At 47.0% G+C, this 17,130-nt stretch overlaps 3 protein-coding genes across 4 annotated transcripts; 1 reads left to right on the top strand and 2 right to left on the bottom strand.

The window, feature by feature from the left end:
- Positions 1 to 444: 444 nt before the first annotated feature.
- Positions 445 to 3,164, bottom strand: GL218_08795 (Laccase-1; the record flags this gene model as incomplete). Its single annotated transcript, XM_033585602.1, has 6 exons — positions 445 to 557; positions 667 to 824; positions 1,077 to 1,273; positions 1,414 to 2,181; positions 2,265 to 2,354; positions 2,406 to 3,164. The coding sequence occupies 6 exons, from the start codon at positions 3,162 to 3,164 to the stop codon at positions 445 to 447; spliced, it is 2,085 nt and encodes a 694-aa protein (XP_033440294.1).
- A 305-nt stretch (positions 3,165 to 3,469) lies between these two features.
- GL218_08796 (Signal recognition particle subunit SRP68) lies at positions 3,470 to 5,434 on the bottom strand (the record flags this gene model as incomplete). Its single annotated transcript, XM_033585603.1, has 3 exons — positions 3,470 to 3,989; positions 4,048 to 5,187; positions 5,244 to 5,434. 3 exons carry the CDS (start codon positions 5,432 to 5,434, stop codon positions 3,470 to 3,472), a joined length of 1,851 nt encoding a protein of 616 aa, XP_033440295.1.
- Positions 5,435 to 6,103: 669 nt separating this feature from the next.
- Positions 6,104 to 11,436, top strand: GL218_08797 (uncharacterized protein; the record flags this gene model as incomplete). Of its 2 annotated transcripts, XM_033585604.1 has the most annotated exons (4): positions 6,104 to 6,590; positions 7,641 to 9,554; positions 10,646 to 11,032; positions 11,186 to 11,436. In XM_033585604.1, 4 exons carry the CDS (start codon positions 6,104 to 6,106, stop codon positions 11,434 to 11,436), a joined length of 3,039 nt encoding a protein of 1,012 aa, XP_033440297.1. The 2 variants fall into 2 exon arrangements, with proteins under 2 accessions (XP_033440297.1, XP_033440296.1); XM_033585605.1 differs by lacking the exons at positions 7,641 to 9,554; positions 10,646 to 11,032; positions 11,186 to 11,436 and adding an exon at positions 7,080 to 7,158 and having other exon boundaries at positions 6,104 to 6,792.
- Between the last annotated feature and the right edge of the window lie 5,694 nt (positions 11,437 to 17,130).

Raw genomic sequence — 17,130 nt, forward strand, 5'->3', positions numbered from 1 at the left:
AGTTTCCGCCTGCCGTTACATTACCCCTTTACTACCCTTTACTACTACGCACTTACTTACTCCTCGGCGGTGCCTCCATGAATTTGCGGGCGGGAGCGGCGTTCTGAGATCTGGGGAAAGCTATACTCTTTTTTTTTATACATTTTTACCTCCACGCTGAAGATATGTCTAATGTTTTCACGTCGGTTTCTGGTGACACGAAGGGCATTACATGGGCAGGCGGGCTCCGGCTGGAGTACTGTATATAGGACGTTACGACACGACTAAGGACAAAATAATAAAATGACATCCCCTCTCATGATTTGACTTGTAGATTCTATTATACCGTGATGAGATTTCCTATTATATATAGATGTAGGTAAAATTAAGCTTGACTTCATAATATCGTCCGGGTATACTCTAGTATAAAATCATTACTTGGCTTCGTAGATTTATGTCGATGTATTATGTGGCCACGCCGCAGAAGCCCTGGCTTTGACGTCTCGTGTCGGGATCCATCTGATTAACTAGCGTGACGAGATCGGATGGCCGCTCGGCTAAGGTGAGAAACATGCCGCCTATATAGACGTGCGGGATTTGGAATTAGTAAGTTGGTTACTTGCTTCTTTTTACTACTAGGTAGGTAGGTAGGTAGGTAAGTAGGTAAGTAGGCAGGTAAAAACTCACCCTCGACGTGCCACGCAACATGGCAATGCAGGGCCCAGAGCCCCGGGTTATCGGCGGCGAAGCGCAGGACGACGTGGTTGAAGGGCGGGACGGTGACGGTGTCGCGGCGCATCGGGTTCGCGAGGTTCCAGGTCGTGGAATCGGTGCTGCTGCTGCTGCTGCCGAAGAGGCCTTGGCCCCAGCCGACGAGTTGGAAGGTGTGGCCTGTGGTGAGGGGGGATCGGTCGTATGTGTTAGGTTGATTTGGGGTTTATCGCTGGGGATTGTGTTGTTACGTACCGCTGTTGAGGGTTGGTTAGTTAGGTATATTGTAGACTTGGACTTTGAGCGTATGGCGATAGGAAGATAGAGAGAGAAAGAAGGGGGGAAAGGGGGGAAAGGGGGAGAGGGGAAGGGGAAGGGGGGCTTACTGCATGTGCCACGGGTGTTCCATCGCGTCAAGCGAGTTAATGACGATCTGAGCGCCTTGGTTGGCGTCTGGGATTAGTAGGACTTGCTGGTTGAGCCCGAAGTCCCAGCTATTATACGAGTTGGACCTGTCGGGTGTGAACTGTTGGTCTAGGGCTTTCCAGATGGTGGCGTTGGCGGGGAGGGGTAGGTAGGAGGTCTATTCGTGGGTTAGTTATGTAGGTCAGGTTAGAGATGTTTGTTGATTGTTGATTGGGCTCTTATGTTGTAAGACTTATAAGGAACGGGAGTGGTTGGTCGAGTGATATAGAGAAAGGTAGGTAAGTATAGAGAACTGACTTTATTGACGAAAATGCGATTGACCTCCTGCGCCTGGCGAAACGCATACTCGAGATAATGCGTATTTGCCTCGCTTACGTCCACCGCGGCTTGTTTTCGCATCGGTTTTGGCATGTCGAATGGCATATCATCGCATCCCTCCCACACGTCTCCCCTAGACCCGTTGTTCTCGACGCCATACGGGTTCGACGTATTTCCAGCAACCCCAATGGCCTCAAGTACCGGACTATCATCACGATCGCCTGCCTCCCGCTCACTACCTTCGAAATATGATATCATCCCCCTAACCCCATACCCCGCTACCTCGAGCCCCGAGCTATTATACGGCGCGTACGGCAGAAAACACGTCTTCGGCAGCGAAGCACGCACGTAGTAGCTGCCGGGCTCCTGGTCTGCGGTTAGGATCACAGAGGCTCGCTGTCCCAGGTTTAGATACACGCCGCGGGCAGAAATAGGCTCGATTTCGACGCCGTCTAGCTCGACGATGGATATCGTGTGGTTGTCGATGCTGAACCAGTACGATAGGAACGAGGAGGCGTTGATTAGCCGTAAGCGTGCGGTCTTTCCACGGCGTACTTTCGTCGTGTAGAGTTGTCCGCCCGTGCAGGTATTTTCGAAGGGCTGGTCTGCAGATGGTGCGTATGTGGTTGATGTGACGGAGCAGTTGTATGTGTTCTGCCCGTTGAGCAGGACGTTATCGGCTAGTGGCTCGACGCCTGATTCCCAGTCGACCCATTTCGACGTTGAGTTGAGGTAGCTTTTTAATATCTATATTAGTCCGAATACCCGAAGTTCGTGATTAGCAAACAACTCTAGGACAGATCTAATATTAAGGGGGTGGGTAGCCTTACAACGGACCCGTAGGTGTGATATACATCCGACACAAACAGGAGCTTCTCGTCGTCCGTCTTAGGCACCAGTTCTCCAGGATCGCGTATAATCTATATTTCAATTAGACAATAGCCTTATACACAAGGACTTGTACTCCTAACAATTGCCCCATAAGCACCGTCGCTATACTGCACCGACGAATGCGCATGCCACCAAAACGTGCCCCTCTGGTCCACTACCCGGAATTCATACGTAAACCCCTGACCGGCCGGGATCCCACACTGCGAAACGCCCGCTACGCCGTCCATCCACGGCGTGCCGATCTGGTTCATGCCATGCCAGTGTATCGACGTGCTACTATTCGTCATATGATTATTAACCCTTACCCGAATCGTATCTCCCACATTCGCCTCTATCAGCGGCCCCGGAGACTGTCCATTCACCAACACCATCGGTTTCCGGAACCCGTCCGGCGCAGCCAGCGCCACCGACACATTGAACTCGAACTCGCGGACCCGAGGCTCGCTCGAAGCGGCAAAGTCTGTATCCAGCTCGAGCTCCCGCTTATTGATAAGCCTCTCTATGGGAACGACGTCAAGGTTCTCGGGGATACCGTAGCGGATGCTGTAATTAGACAGCAAGGGCAATGGTGTGGTATGGAGGGCTCTATATCGGGCACAGCCGAGCCCGAGGCCCAGACCTAACGTCAACGCTACGGCGGTAAAGCAGACGAGGGCCCATATGAAGAGACGCAGAGAGACTGTGTGGCGCGACTGGTTCTCAGTAATGAAAATGGGTAACTCGCTGGTGCTTGCCCACATCTTCGACGACTGTGAGGGATAGCCTAGCTGCGGGCTACTTTCGTACTTGTCAAACATCATTGGCCGACTAACATTTCTTGCAAGGACGCGGACTAACATGATGAGCTATGACGATAGAATTAAAAAATATCGCCAACTTTGGGAGATTCTAGGAGCTATTAAGGATAATTAGGGGCTGTGTTAATGGCAAGGGATATGGGAATTCAACCCTAGGAATGCACCATCTGCACTATCATAAACCGCCCTTTAAGATTAGTGCGCTACCCCTTCGTTAACCCCTAGGGATACAGTCACAAAAACGAAAACGTAGCAAGGAGATGTGATATTTAATCCAATGTCTTATATGAATTGCTGACTTATGGTCTACTTCACGTAGGCATTAGAGGATAACAGGCTGGTCTGAACTATCTTCCAAACCCGAACCATCCTTTCTTCTGCGGCTGCGCCGGCTGTTCCGGCTTCTGCTCGGGCTCGGCGGCGGGAGCGGCAGCCGGGACCTTTCCAGGGTAATCTATGTAATTCCAAGCAACATCGAAGAATAGAGGCTTCACGGGAATAAGATTTACCTTGGGTGGGAACTCGACAAGATTTTCCAAGTTGACACCCTCCGCTGGGTACTCGAATAAGCGTTGCACGAGCGGAGCTCTTGCGCCTGGCGGGGTCGCATTGGTCGTCTTTTGCCGTAGATTATCTATTTCAACAATCGCTCGACATTTCTGAAGCTCCCCTTTTAATAGGTTGCGAAGGAATTGGATATCGCCTGGCCGGATTTCTATGTTACGGGGCGAGGACTCTGAAGAAGAGGCTTCCTGCTCGGAGAAAAACGCGGCTGATTGCTCACACTCGTCAAACGCGTGCTTGGTGAGAACCAAAGCATTGCGCGATTGGTTGGTTAGCGAGTGCGACCTTGCAATGGAGAGAGATCTATATTGTCTATAAGCATTCGCGCAAAAATATGAATATAAGAACTGTGGATACTGACTTGAGGGCATAGAAATATCTAGCAGTTGCGCTTAATTGTTCTGATAAGTCTCTATCAGCTGCAACGCCAGGTAATTCTTTAATCGACTCAATGCTCTGCAGCGTAGAATCGTAAAGTACAACTTTGTCTTTGAGCCGAGATATCTTCCTGCCGGGTGGCTCTATCTTCGGTTTTCGAGAGCTGGCGTCTTTCTTGGATTTTCGAGTAGTTGTAGGAGCCGAGTCTAACAAAGCTCCGTCGTGCTCTCCACTCAAGACTCGGTTGCGACCAATTCTCCAGCTGATAACCTGGTAGTTAACCGCGGTGCGAGTTATCTGTAGACTCTGTATTCGGGCATCGTCCTGGGATACGCCCTCCTCCTTAAGTTCGTCAATAGCGTGTTTGGTGGCATCTACCGCATCCTGACTAGCTATGAGCACTTCATCGTACGCAGCAGCCATCTCTTTTGGTAATATAACGTCGGAAGATGCCAACTTCTCCGTCAATCGTGCGGTTGCTGTGTCTATCGAGGCCAGCGCAACAGCGATAGCTGCATCCTCGATCTTGACTTCTCGGGACCTCCATGTGATGGTCTGAGGGGCGTTCGGGGCACCGACTTGGCCCTTTTGAGCATCAGAATCGCTCTTATTAAGTAGGTCCGGGGCTAATTTATTTATTTGCTCGACCAAAGCAGAGTCAGAAGAAGGGAAGGCCTTTCTGGCGATGGTCGGTATCGTCTGGATCCTTGAAATTTTAGTCTGATAGGCCGCATATCGAATAGAAGGGTCGATGGTTTCCGACAACAAGTCTTTAAAGGTATCCCCCTTCATAGACGTAGCAAGCGCTGTATATATGATGCGAGCGGTCGCATAACTCTGTAGACATGGCTCCCAGCTCTGTTTTTCGAATTGGGTGGCGCCTCGTATCATAGAAGCATACGCACGTGCTTCTAGGATATCAGTATCGCTAGCCCCTGTCACAGAGCTTTCGGATAATATTTGTACGAGATATTCAGCGGCGCGGGCACCTTTAACAAGTCTCGATATGATATGGGAGCGGGTTCTGCCTGTAATGCCTTTGGTATCGGTGGAGTGAACGGCCTTGAACCTCATACCATGTGCCCAAGCACGTTCGGCCGTCAACAATTGTAGATGAAGGTACCTCGTTTTCGTCAGCGATATTTAAAAAAAAAAACTAATAGGCCAGATTGCGCATACTCGTGATTCTCCGACAGGTTCTCGGCCGTGATAGGGTCTTTCTTGGTAAACTTGTTGCGGCTCTTAGTAGCAATATTCAATCTCTTCCGACATTTATGTAGCTTCTTGACCAGTTGCTTGTGGTAAGTAGTATAATCGCCATATAAAAGAGCCTGGTTTCTAGCGGAAACCACAAAATTAGTGATATCCATGATACACCAAAATTATTAAGGCGACGACGGGTAAATTAATGTAAGGTATGCAGTGTTGAGGGTTGAAATCCAATATACGTCTTTGGTGGATTAATGATTGAATGTGGTGGGGTTTTTAGTTTTTAGGCTGGGCCAGCTTTCAATCTCCAATGCTCAAAATTCAGTTTGACGTGGGGTACCAACACTACCAACTTAAAAGCTTACCTAATGACCTAATACTTGTGGCTCAAGTGGGGCAGATTAGCGATAAACCTTGAAAAAATATACGCCAAAAAGCAAAGCCAGGTCCTTATCGTCTCCGAGGTGATATAAATTTTATTTAAACCCAAAATTACATCTTTTTTATATCGTGATCTAAGCTAGACATGATGCTCAATCTCTACTACTTATAACTTATACTTGGCTATTCTACATATATGATATATGATATATGAACTAGGGATAGATACTATATGAGTCTAGTATAATTAGACTACAGTACGAGATGCTGTATAGTAAGTACCTAATAATTTCTTCAAGTTGATATCCTAATAGATTTGCGCCAGAACCTTGGAAGCTCTACAACTTTGAACTGTTAGGTACTCTTTAACTATACACACTCACTTCCATGAAACTACAGTTATAAGCTGTTGTTTTAGGCGGGTACTGCTATAATCCATACCCCTCCCGATGCTGGAGAAGACGGCCGCCAGTTTGGAACCATGCGGTTTCCATCGAGTAGTTCCCGGCGCCACCCAGTCTTTTCGGACTTCGAGGCAGCTTCGAAACGCCTTCTGGCAGCACGGGGCCGCTGACATAGAGCTTACCGCCGCCTGGCAATCTTTGATGCATGGTACTTTTAATCTTACCATGAGCTCTGTACCCGAAGAGAATAATGGTTCCGTCCTGAGCGCTTCAGCCTTTCTTCTCGATTTTCTATATCCAAGCGGTGCCATGAATTTGATGCGCCGCCTAACTCCAGCCGCACCCGTCTCTGGCCGTCCTGATAGCTTCCGTTATGGGCATCCTTTCGGGAAAATTATGCCTCGCCTATATACGTCGTCGCTTTCCAAGCGCCAGGTTCGCAATTCCGGATCCGAAGCCACCGCTGACCCGAAAGCAAACGAACCCGATAGCAGCGTATCGGTTAACCCAGATGACGTCACCTACAATGACAGTAAGACGATAGGACCAGGCAGAATTCGGGGTGTAGCTATCGAGGATATGGATGAGGAGGGCAACGTCCGAGTTAATGAGAGACAGGCACAGTCTGATGTCATAACGGACAGTCTTAACCATTTAGATATAGACGGCGATCATATTACGATTCTCGAGGATTTGTTGAAGAAGAGCGACTTTGAAGATGCCGATCGTGTTTGGTATAACTATAAGGCCTTAGATGAGCCGTCCCAGGCCAATTACATACGACAAGTGCTACTCTTTCTCTCAAAAAGTGACCGATTATCTGCCTCGTGGAAAGTTTCGGAGCTTTTCCACCAAATACCTCTATCACAATGGACCAACCAGATATTCGTCGCGGGCGTTACGGCCGAAATTAGCCTACAGAATGCTAATCGAGCGCTTGAAATATTCACTAAAGGGCTGGAGCATAGTGCTCTCGATCTTCCCCCCTTAATCGATTCCCTCGATTTGCTACTCGCTACAGCGTTACGGTCATCGAGGCTGGAGCTATTGAAGGATTTATGGATACTATATCCCAGGATGACAACACGATGGGACTTTGAAGATATTTCGTCGCATTTAAAAAATGCAGCTCATTCTTCTCACCTCTCCGTATTAACGGATATACAAAAGTATTACCCCGATATGACTGGGAGATGGAATTTTGAGGGTATAACGTCACAATTAAAACATGTCGCTCTCGTACCTGGCCTTGCTGAAAAAGCCTTCGACTTCGCGGCCACTGGTCGGCGAATACTTGAAGAAATTGACGGCGCTAAGTTTAGTCGGGAGGCGCTGGACTCACTCCAGAGGATTCTAGTCCGCAGGGCTCTTTTGTCGTGCACTGACGCTCAAGTTATCCCTCTGCTCAGCATAACGAAAGACCCTCTAGCTTTTGAGGAATTTTTACGAACGGTAGTCTACAGAGGAAAGGAACAGCTCGGTATCGAGGTATATCGTATCTATCGCGATTCACCTGGGAGCATGCCGAGTCACCCTGTTCTTCACGAAATGTTCAAGGCCTATAATAACCTAACTGTGCCAGTCTCGGTAAAGTACGCTGGGATAGAAATGCTATGGGGCGATTGGCATAAATTTCATACCATTCCTTCTTACAGGGCATTTCAGAGATACTTGGCTTTCTATGCGTCTCGGGGGGACACAGAACCCGTCTACAGGATTTGGCGTACGTTTATCGAAGTGTACCGCGACGACGCTAAACTTCCTGCCCTTCGATCCGACGATATATTTGCACACCTCATGCAGGTGCATGCCGTTCGAGGTGAAGTTATCAATACGCAGCAGATCTTTAATGATGTCTCGAAGTTATTCCATTTAGAGAATAGTACACACCACTGGAACATCCTTCTTAACTCTTATGTTAAGGCAGGTGATTATGATGAAGCGATATCTACCTTCGAAAACTTAGTGGCAGCGGGAAAATGGGACCGTTACAGCTTCGGGACGATGATGCAAATGGCGGGTGATAGGGGCGATCTAGGTTTTACAATTGACTTATACCGCCAATTATTGAGTCTTGGCGGGCAGGCAGACGCGGCCATCCTTGGTGCCATCGTCGATGCGTACTGCCGGAATGATCATATGCAGTCCGCTGAGGACGTATGTGTTCGCGCTGCGAGTAAAGGGATTGTTGATACCCAAATGTGGAACAAGCTCCTTTACTACCACGCCATTCGTCGTGACCTTGCTGCCATCAATAGACTTCTTACTCTTATGGCTGACAAGGAGATCCCTTACAATTATTACACCTACCAGCAGTTACTTATAGGTCTCTCTATATGTCGACAATCTCACCATGCTTTAAATCTTTTGACGGCGGCTTTGAGGGAGAATATTTTCACGGTTACCATCGAGCACTTTCATATTGTCATGGGTGCCCTACTCGTGACGGGAGATCCTGGGGCGGTCCTGCGGCTCGACAAGCTGATGCAGGACTATGGGTTTCCCAGCTCATCCGATAGTCTGTTCCTATTAACACAAAGGCTTGGGCAATTTAGGAATCTACCACCGTGGCAACGAGCCCGTTTAACCCCGACGGAGTGGCTTGGCGAAGCGTTCCGTTCATTTTACAGAATATACGGTTTACAACACCGAAAGAAATTAGACAAATTAATACCTGGGCGTCTGCACAGCAAAGCAGGCGAGCTGTTGCAGCAGAATACAGAGAAGTCCCATTTTAGTACTATGGTCTCCATGCTAACCGAGCTCAAAGACTTCGCCGGGGCTCGGGAGCTTGTCGACCTTTACCGTTACATTTTCCAAGGCGAGGAAGACTTGGGTGGAATTTTGCCTGGGACGATGCTCAATTCTCTTATGCGTGCGGATTTCCAAGAAGCGCGTTACGATCGTGTTATTACGACATGGGAGCTGCTCTTCGAAACTGCAAAGCAGGAAGCACGGTCAGCCGATTACGTCGAAGATCTTCCTCACACGCCAAAAGTCTCGGCTAAATATCGATATGTACTATCAAGTGGTATTATGATCATGCAGAAGCTATTCTTCGAAAAGGGAGATGCCGCCAGCATCCGGAATATGGTTCGGGAAGTTCGTGAGGCAGGATTTGAGCTAGACAGCCAAAACTGGAACTACTATATACAAGCACTTGTTCAGTTGAAAGATTACAAGGAAGCATTCACTACCTGCGAAGAGCTTCTGATGCCAAACTGGACTGGATGGTTTCTAGTACGCCATAGAGAAAGCGTGAAAAACAAGCTACCCCTAGACCTTCGGCGAAAAGGATCAAGCCCGCGACATCTCCGGCCCATCGCTACGACACTGTATCACCTCACGCGAGGCTATATGGAATTAGACAGGCTCAGCGTTTGGTCTTCAGAATTTGCTGCGACGTTCTATGAGATAGAAAAGGAGTGCGTACAGGTAGTCCGAGCTATCAAGTCGATGACACGGCTGCGTTCGCGCCACGAGTCGTCAATCATAGGTGAAGGTGACTCCTTCGATGTTGATTCTATCGGTTCAGATGTAGACGGGGATATCTGGCCGGAAACAGAGGAGTAAAGAGCCTCTCTTCAGGATAGACATAGGTAGATGTATATCCTGCTGTATATATGTAACTATTAAATATGTGCAATGACTAGACATACCATACTCACTCTATAGATGATAGACTTACTAATGAATGATGCCGATACATTTCCTTGTTCGTATGGTTAGTAAAATAAGTCCTAGATAAGCCGTATTAACAGGTAGGTAGATATCTAATGCATACATTATACGTAAATCACAGCTATGCATGGTATATCTCAACGTATGCTTACCTAATAAAATAACCCCTGGTTAGCTCGCCATGCTTCCCGCTCTTGACAACACGAAGGGCGCACCGGGGGTGATAAACCCGGCCGTAATAACATACTTGCCTCTATATCCGCGATAAATAAATAGAAAAACCTGAATATGTCTTACATATAACTAACTAACTAGCTGAGGAAACATAAGGAAATACGAGCAAAACTAAAAAATACCGGCGCCGTCTTCACTTATTTACGTCTAACTACCTAGCTAGCTAAATCCTTGCGACTTCTTTTGCGCGGGTACCTATATATACTAAACTCGACTCGACTCGACCCAACCCGGAGTCGCTGTTATTGTAGCGCCGCCGGGAGGACGAATTATGGCGCTTCCGTTCCCGCAGCCGTCGGATTTGTTGCCGGGGGGGTTTGTTATGGCCCGGTGTGCGCCGGAGGATACGTTGGGGATGGCTTCTGTTTGGTGAGTCACGGGGAGTGTTTTTTTTTTTCAAGTTGATGATATACGTTTGTATGTGTGTATGTTGGATTATCTTGCTAATTATATGATATAGTGAGTTTATTTTATATATATTTCAAGTTCTTCGTAACCCGAGTATGGGGTTTAAGCGGTTTCTGCCGTGTAGCGTATACGGGCATCGTTAGAGGTCTATGTAAATATCTGTCTGCATACCTACCTACCTCAAGCCAAGGGACATCGTCTTCATCAAGACAACCAACCAAGCAACTAACTAACTAACTAACTAACCCCCCACAACCAACACAGTCATAGATGCCTTCTCCGCCAGCCCCGAGTTCACATACTGGTGGTCGCCATCCCCCGACGTCATGCGCGCGTGGCACGCGTCCCGGATCCGGGGGCGTTTCGGCGACCGGGCCACGCAGCAATTTAAAATCGCGGATGCGTCTTCCGGCGCGGTCGTCGCGTTCGCGAAGTGGGACCCGCCGAGCACGATGGAGGGGCTGCGGGAGGGGTTTGTGGTTTACGATGGGGAGGGGAGGGAGGTTGGGCTGGAGGGGAAAGGGGAAGGGGGGGAGGCTGTGCAGAAGAAGTTGTTAAAGGCGCCGGAGGGGGCGGATGAGAAGCTGTATGAGGAGTTTTTCGATGGGCTGAAGACTATGGGGGAGAAGTGGCGGTCGCATGAGAAGTTGGGTATGTGAGAATATTTACTCCTCCTTACATTTACCCCCCTTTCCTCTCTCTCTCTCTGCCCCATCACCCTTTCCTCTCTTCTATTATATATCCCATCCCCTATCCCAACACACACCTCCAGACCTCATACTAACAACAACCCCAACCCCACAGTCCTCTCCATAATCTGCACCGATCCCTCCCACCACGGCCGGGGCATCGCCACCTCCCTGATCCGCCCCGTCCTCGCTCTCGCGGACAAAGAGCGCATCCCCACGTACCTCGAAGCCCTCCCCCTAGCCGTGCCGCTGTACCAGCGCCTCGGCTTCCAGCCCGTGGACCGGCTAGAGTACGACTTAGCCAAGGCGGGGAGGCGGGGGAAGGCCGTGCTGACGATTATGGTGCGGGAGCCGCAGTCGGCGTGAGTGGGTGTGTTGCTGGCTTGGCAGGTACTTGACCTACCCAGGCTTACTCTTCCGGATCAAGTTCGGTGGGATGTGCTGGTTGGTCAGTTATTCGAGCTTGGCCTTGGTTTGACTGTGGGGCGCATATGTGTAGGTAGGTATGTATGTAAGTATGAGATGTCTCAGGACAAGCCATGGCTCGTCGACAGGAATTATTCGTGTGCTGATGGGATTGGATATTGGACATTCCGAATATGCAGCTCTTAACCCCGGGATAGAAACCTTGGCAGGGGAGCTTGATATTACGTAGTTCCTATATTTGCCATTATTATAACCCAGACGAATGCCCTCTTAGTTTTATAGCCAGGCCACTTATATGGTCCTAGACCATATTCTTCGACTTAAGGCTATGTGAAATTATAGTGACCTTTATGACATTATCTCCATTTCATAGTGGTTATTTCACGTTAGTTACTCTCTATACTTACCATATCTAGCTCTAGAAATGCAATAGCCACATTTACCTAGTATAAAGAGTCCGTATATTATTCATAACGCGAGGTATATAGGACACTACTGTAAATAAATATCCCGTTTATAATAGCCTATCAAACTCCGCATAAATCTGTGTTATGAGAGCACAAACAGGTAGCTTACCTAGCTGTTAATAACGACTTTTGTGCGCGGATCCGTCTGTACGGGCCCTACAGCATTGTATGAAAAGGGGAAAGGGGAAAAGGGGCCAAAGAACATAAAACACAAAACAGAAGGGGACACATGTGCGTGTTATCTCTCTAACCTAACTTACTCAACGCACAATTCCGGCACCACCAATGGGTGTGTAGGACAAGTCGCAGCAGTCCGGTAGCCAACCGTCTCCGTCGGGGAATTTCTCATTCCCCAAGACCAGGTCACGCTATACTCAGACGCAACCTTAGGCTACGTGCGGCATCGCCAGCACTCTCTTCCCGGTGCCTGGAGGCGCTGGCGGGCGCTGATTCGATCGCGTCCACGCCGTCCCGCGCGGAAGGCCGCAGAAACCTGCGGCCGCGCTTGCCTGGTGACCATGTTCCATATGTAAGTAGGTATTCCCATGCAAGGAGTTAGTTCATCTGATAAGTCAGAAACAAGAATATGAGGGGCGTAGGTAAGGCAAGGCAAGAAGGCAAGGTAGGGGATTAAGTTGCTTTGCTTGGCGATAATATACTCGTGCGCACGTGGCCTGGCTATACGCCTGCGTACATATTTATCTCTGGGTGGTTTTCGTCATGTGAGCTGCTCGAGATATGTCGTGCCTAGCATTTATTCGGGATGTTTTCCCTTTCTTGGTGCTATAGAAGAAAGTAGAGAGTAAGGAGGAGTATGTATAGGATAGATGAACGGACGTTGGACAAGTCCAGCAAACAGAGACAATCAGATAAGTTATTTTCATCTACCATCTCTGACCGAAGGCGGGACTCGGTGGGAGCTACCCATTTATACGCATGAGAGATCGTCGACTCGGTAGGTATCATCATATCATGAGTCTCTGTCTTTATGACTCGGGAATGGTGATCGTTGATCGTCAAATTACTTATATTCTATCAAATATCGATGATATGCAATTAAGAATAAACGGAAATATTTATGCGCCTATTTAAACCGGTTCTTATGATGATGTACAGCAATCTGAAATGATCGACGGGCTTAAGAGGTGGATCATAGAACTAAGGGGTTGAGGCAGTTCGGAGTTGTTCGTACATACATGTATGTATGTAAGCTCCAACATGCCTTTGACGTTATTTAGCTGGCCGTGTTGTTGGCCACGTCGCATTGCGATCTGGTTTCGTATTTTCGCCATAGGATTCGCTGTCTATATTCTACGGATATTCCTTTTTCTTGGCGTTATTGATCTATGGATGACTGAGCTTTGGGGTCTTAAGATCCAGATCGGATATTATTATCCACTAACCGTGCGCTCCATCACACTATTGTTAATACCCGTTGTGGCATCGGTCCGCTTAACTTTGATAGTAGATCCGAGTAAAATCTTATATTAAGCTGTCCCGATCCCGATGTTTTTGAGTTTTGGTTTTGCTTGGAAATATGCAAAGTTATCGTGTACTATGTTCTACTTGGATAAGTACCGAAGGTATGATATAAAAATCAACTTTAATTAAGAATCCCCGTTAGCTCATGGTAGTTATCAGATGATATGCAAAGAGTCTAGTGAAGGACTAGGAACTCAATGTTGCGTCTTTACAGCCGACCGGGAGGCACTAAAATCTAGATGGTAAATATTAGGTATAATTTTATAGACAACGGCAGGAACATAATAACACGCGAGAAGGCTTGTACATAGTACGCGTTGGTTCTAGGCACAATCTCACTACACTCTCATCATGCGGTCCGAGACATAACCAGCTGCCTCCGTTATTAGGTAGATCGACAATTCAGCCTAGGTACCTGAGATGGTAATTGCATGTATAGTGTGAGTAGACGTCGAAATGAAAGGGGTCAGGGGCCTTGACGTGAGGACGAATAGAGAAACAAACTGCCAAAATTATAATTCCCATGTGGGTTGGCTATCCCACATTGCGACGAGTAGCTGCGCTTGCATCCACTTCCCCGGGACCGACTAATAATAAAAGGTAACATCGAGAGAGTTGACAATAGCTGTCATCCATGCTTGATGAGGCGCACCCGAGATGATGTGTATATGCACGCTGCAAGGGCGGGTTGATGATACAATCGCGACCTGCTGGGTTGACAAGGGCTGAGGTTCGGATGGTGGTAAGTCTCAAGTGAGTGGTGGCACAGGATGAGCAATCTTGAAACGGCGCGATGTGTTGTAAGCGATCCGCCGCCAATCTAATCGGTTGTTCTTTATTTACACATTAGGATATCGACCCTGGACCGATCCGGGGACGTGTTGGGATAGACCATGCGCTCTATTATTGCGCAAGGCAAGTTGGACGGATAATGGGACGACAAACTTCCAAGGTTGATAATAACGTCCTTCTCGTAATAACGACTTAAAAAAGAGCTGCCTGTCAAGTTTGACACTTTCTAGGATACCTTACCGAACGCCACCTCTCAGGGGTCTTATTTCAACCCCATAACATCCAGTAAAGAGACAGCTAATGTAAGAGCCAACTGTTGTGATATGATCATGGAAATAAATTCGTAGATTCGGGATTTGAGCACGATCAGGTGCACCTAAAACCGTTGCATAATTAAGAATTTCTTGTTTTGCTCAAGGTAAGATATCGCATGGCGTAAGCAGATCATCCTCGATGCCTACTTCTTGTAGGCTTACGTAGACTTCTAGAAAAGAATGATGGGATAGGGTGATGTCAACATGGCGCATTTCCCGAAGAGGGTAGAAGATGTCGAATAATTTGTCTGAATCGTTTCGTGGCTGAATGAGAGCGTCCCATGTTCAATTTGAAACACGTTTTAGCGCGCCTGAATGGGTCTTAACTCGCTATCCCCTGTCTGCTAAACCCAGATCAACGCCGGGATTACATTGCGTGGCTGCGCACGGAAGAAACCGCTATGTATTTCAATGTAATACCCGAAGCCACCGACTAACCTAGGAGCTTGTAAGTAAAAAAAATTAGGTTTGAATGCTTCGTGACGACGAATGATCATCAGACGTATAGAGAAAGGGCGATACTATATTATATTTGAAGAGCTTTTTGGGACTATGTAAGCCCGTGGCTGTTCCTCTGTCTCGTGTCACAGAACAACGCGTTCCCCGGGTTGATGCAGGTAGATGATTCCTTTTGTGACTCTCGAGGAAAAGCCACCGAATGCCATCTGAGGAGAAATGATATTATGGGGAATCTCTGCAGTGCCGATCTTTAGGCATTGGGCTAGGCTAGACCGCCTTTAAGCAGGTACCAAGACTTCGTACGTAGCACAAAGTCCGCCACGTTCCTGTACAGAACATCGTTAGTATTGAAGCGGTCTCAATGGACCGACAATGCATTGTCCTATTATGTGCGTGTTTGTATACGAGGACGTGCTATGCGAGGGCATGAAGAATCGGATTGAAAGCATAGCTGCTTAAGAGCGGATTCCGATGCATGAGTCGTGCCGTAAAAGAGCGTAAAAGAGACAAGTCATCTTTATTCTACATTGCCGCTATAGGAGTATAGCCTATCTGTTTGACAACTAGCCATTAAGCTATAGATATTGAGGTTAGGATGCAGCTAACGGTAGAAAGGATTCCTTTTCTTACCAAATGCATAGACAGACTACCTGGACCCGTTTCGTGTTGCTTCCTACTGTTCTTTAATAGTTAACCTATTAGGAATTATCAGACAACAAAATGCGATTCAATTACTTGCATTTCAATTGCTATGCATAAAAATAACAACTGAAGGGATAAAGTAATTATTGGTAAATAAAGGTTAGAAGAATGGAGAAGGGAAAATGGAGGATGCTTTTTAATATTCATGTAATGAAGTGGTAACTATACTAGCTAGAACTTCTAGTTAATGTAAATAGCGAGGAGTTTATGTGTGTTGGTTTGACTTACCCTTTAGAAATGACGGTCACAGGACGTATTTGTGAGGGTAAGAACAAACGTCCACTATAGGAGAACTAGGCATGCAGGTAGATGCGCTGTTCTTCAGCCCTATTAAGCGATCATGTCGCCTCAAATTCTAGAATAAGTCAGCATGCAACACACTCTTCCTTAGCTTGTAGCTTGTGAACGATAAGATTTCTTAATTTACCTTCATCTCAACTATCTTATTGCTATCAAAGTTAAAATTGCTACCTTTATTATACAAGTATACTTCTATATAATCCGGTTAATTTTAAGCTTAGGTGTCATAGTTCAGTCACGGTTACCGTTGTTTTAGGTTACCAAGTTGGGACCTTCCATCTCACGGTTGTCGGTAATGGAAGTATGCATATGAGGTAGTTAAGTATAAGTGTGTCTGTCCGTATTGGACCTGCCTCTGTCTAAGTCTAGATACCTTAGGTACCTTAGGTACTTATTATTAAGGTTGTCTAGTGTTTACCAGCGTAAACTACCCGTTTAACATCGCCATATCTATCCAGTATATTGTTAGTATTTAATCTAATGTCTTTAATAATTGAAATATATTATATTAATGTTATAAGAATCATATAAATCACAAATATCTAAAAGAACACCTTGCTTCACATGAGTATTCACGCATGTAAGTAGAGACGGATACGCACGTGAAAATAAATATTATACAGCACGGATAGATGCATATGATCAGTCATTGGACAATCCGTATTTAGTTGGTGGGTACTTCAAGTAAGGTACTTCCATGTAAGCTGTATTAGGTACATCCATACATGTAGTACACCGTTACCATAACTGTCCCACTCGAGTAATAAGGGTCCATCTCTGAGACGACTAGAGAAGACTGGTACAAGCTGGGCTCCATCCACAATTTGTAAATGTATCCCCTCCAAGCCGTGGATTCCCCCCCTTTCTTGTACACTCCGAACTTAATCAGTTTAAGCATCCGTGAATCATTGAATTGGATTCGCACCAATATCCCAAAATACAGAACTCAATACCCAATAATTCATTTCACGCTTGTTACGATTGTCACGTTTTTCCCTTTCTTTACATGAAATCGACAAGCTAACCTAGATTCTTCTACTAACTAACTACCCTGTTCCTGATTCTTAATTCTTGATTCTTATTCTTGATACTGTTCACTATACGGCCCGTGGCCATAT

This window comes from Daldinia childiae (assembly GCF_008694065.1).
Source record: "Daldinia childiae strain JS-1345 chromosome Unknown Scaffold14, whole genome shotgun sequence".
Classification (NCBI taxonomy): domain Eukaryota; kingdom Fungi; phylum Ascomycota; class Sordariomycetes; order Xylariales; family Hypoxylaceae; genus Daldinia; species Daldinia childiae.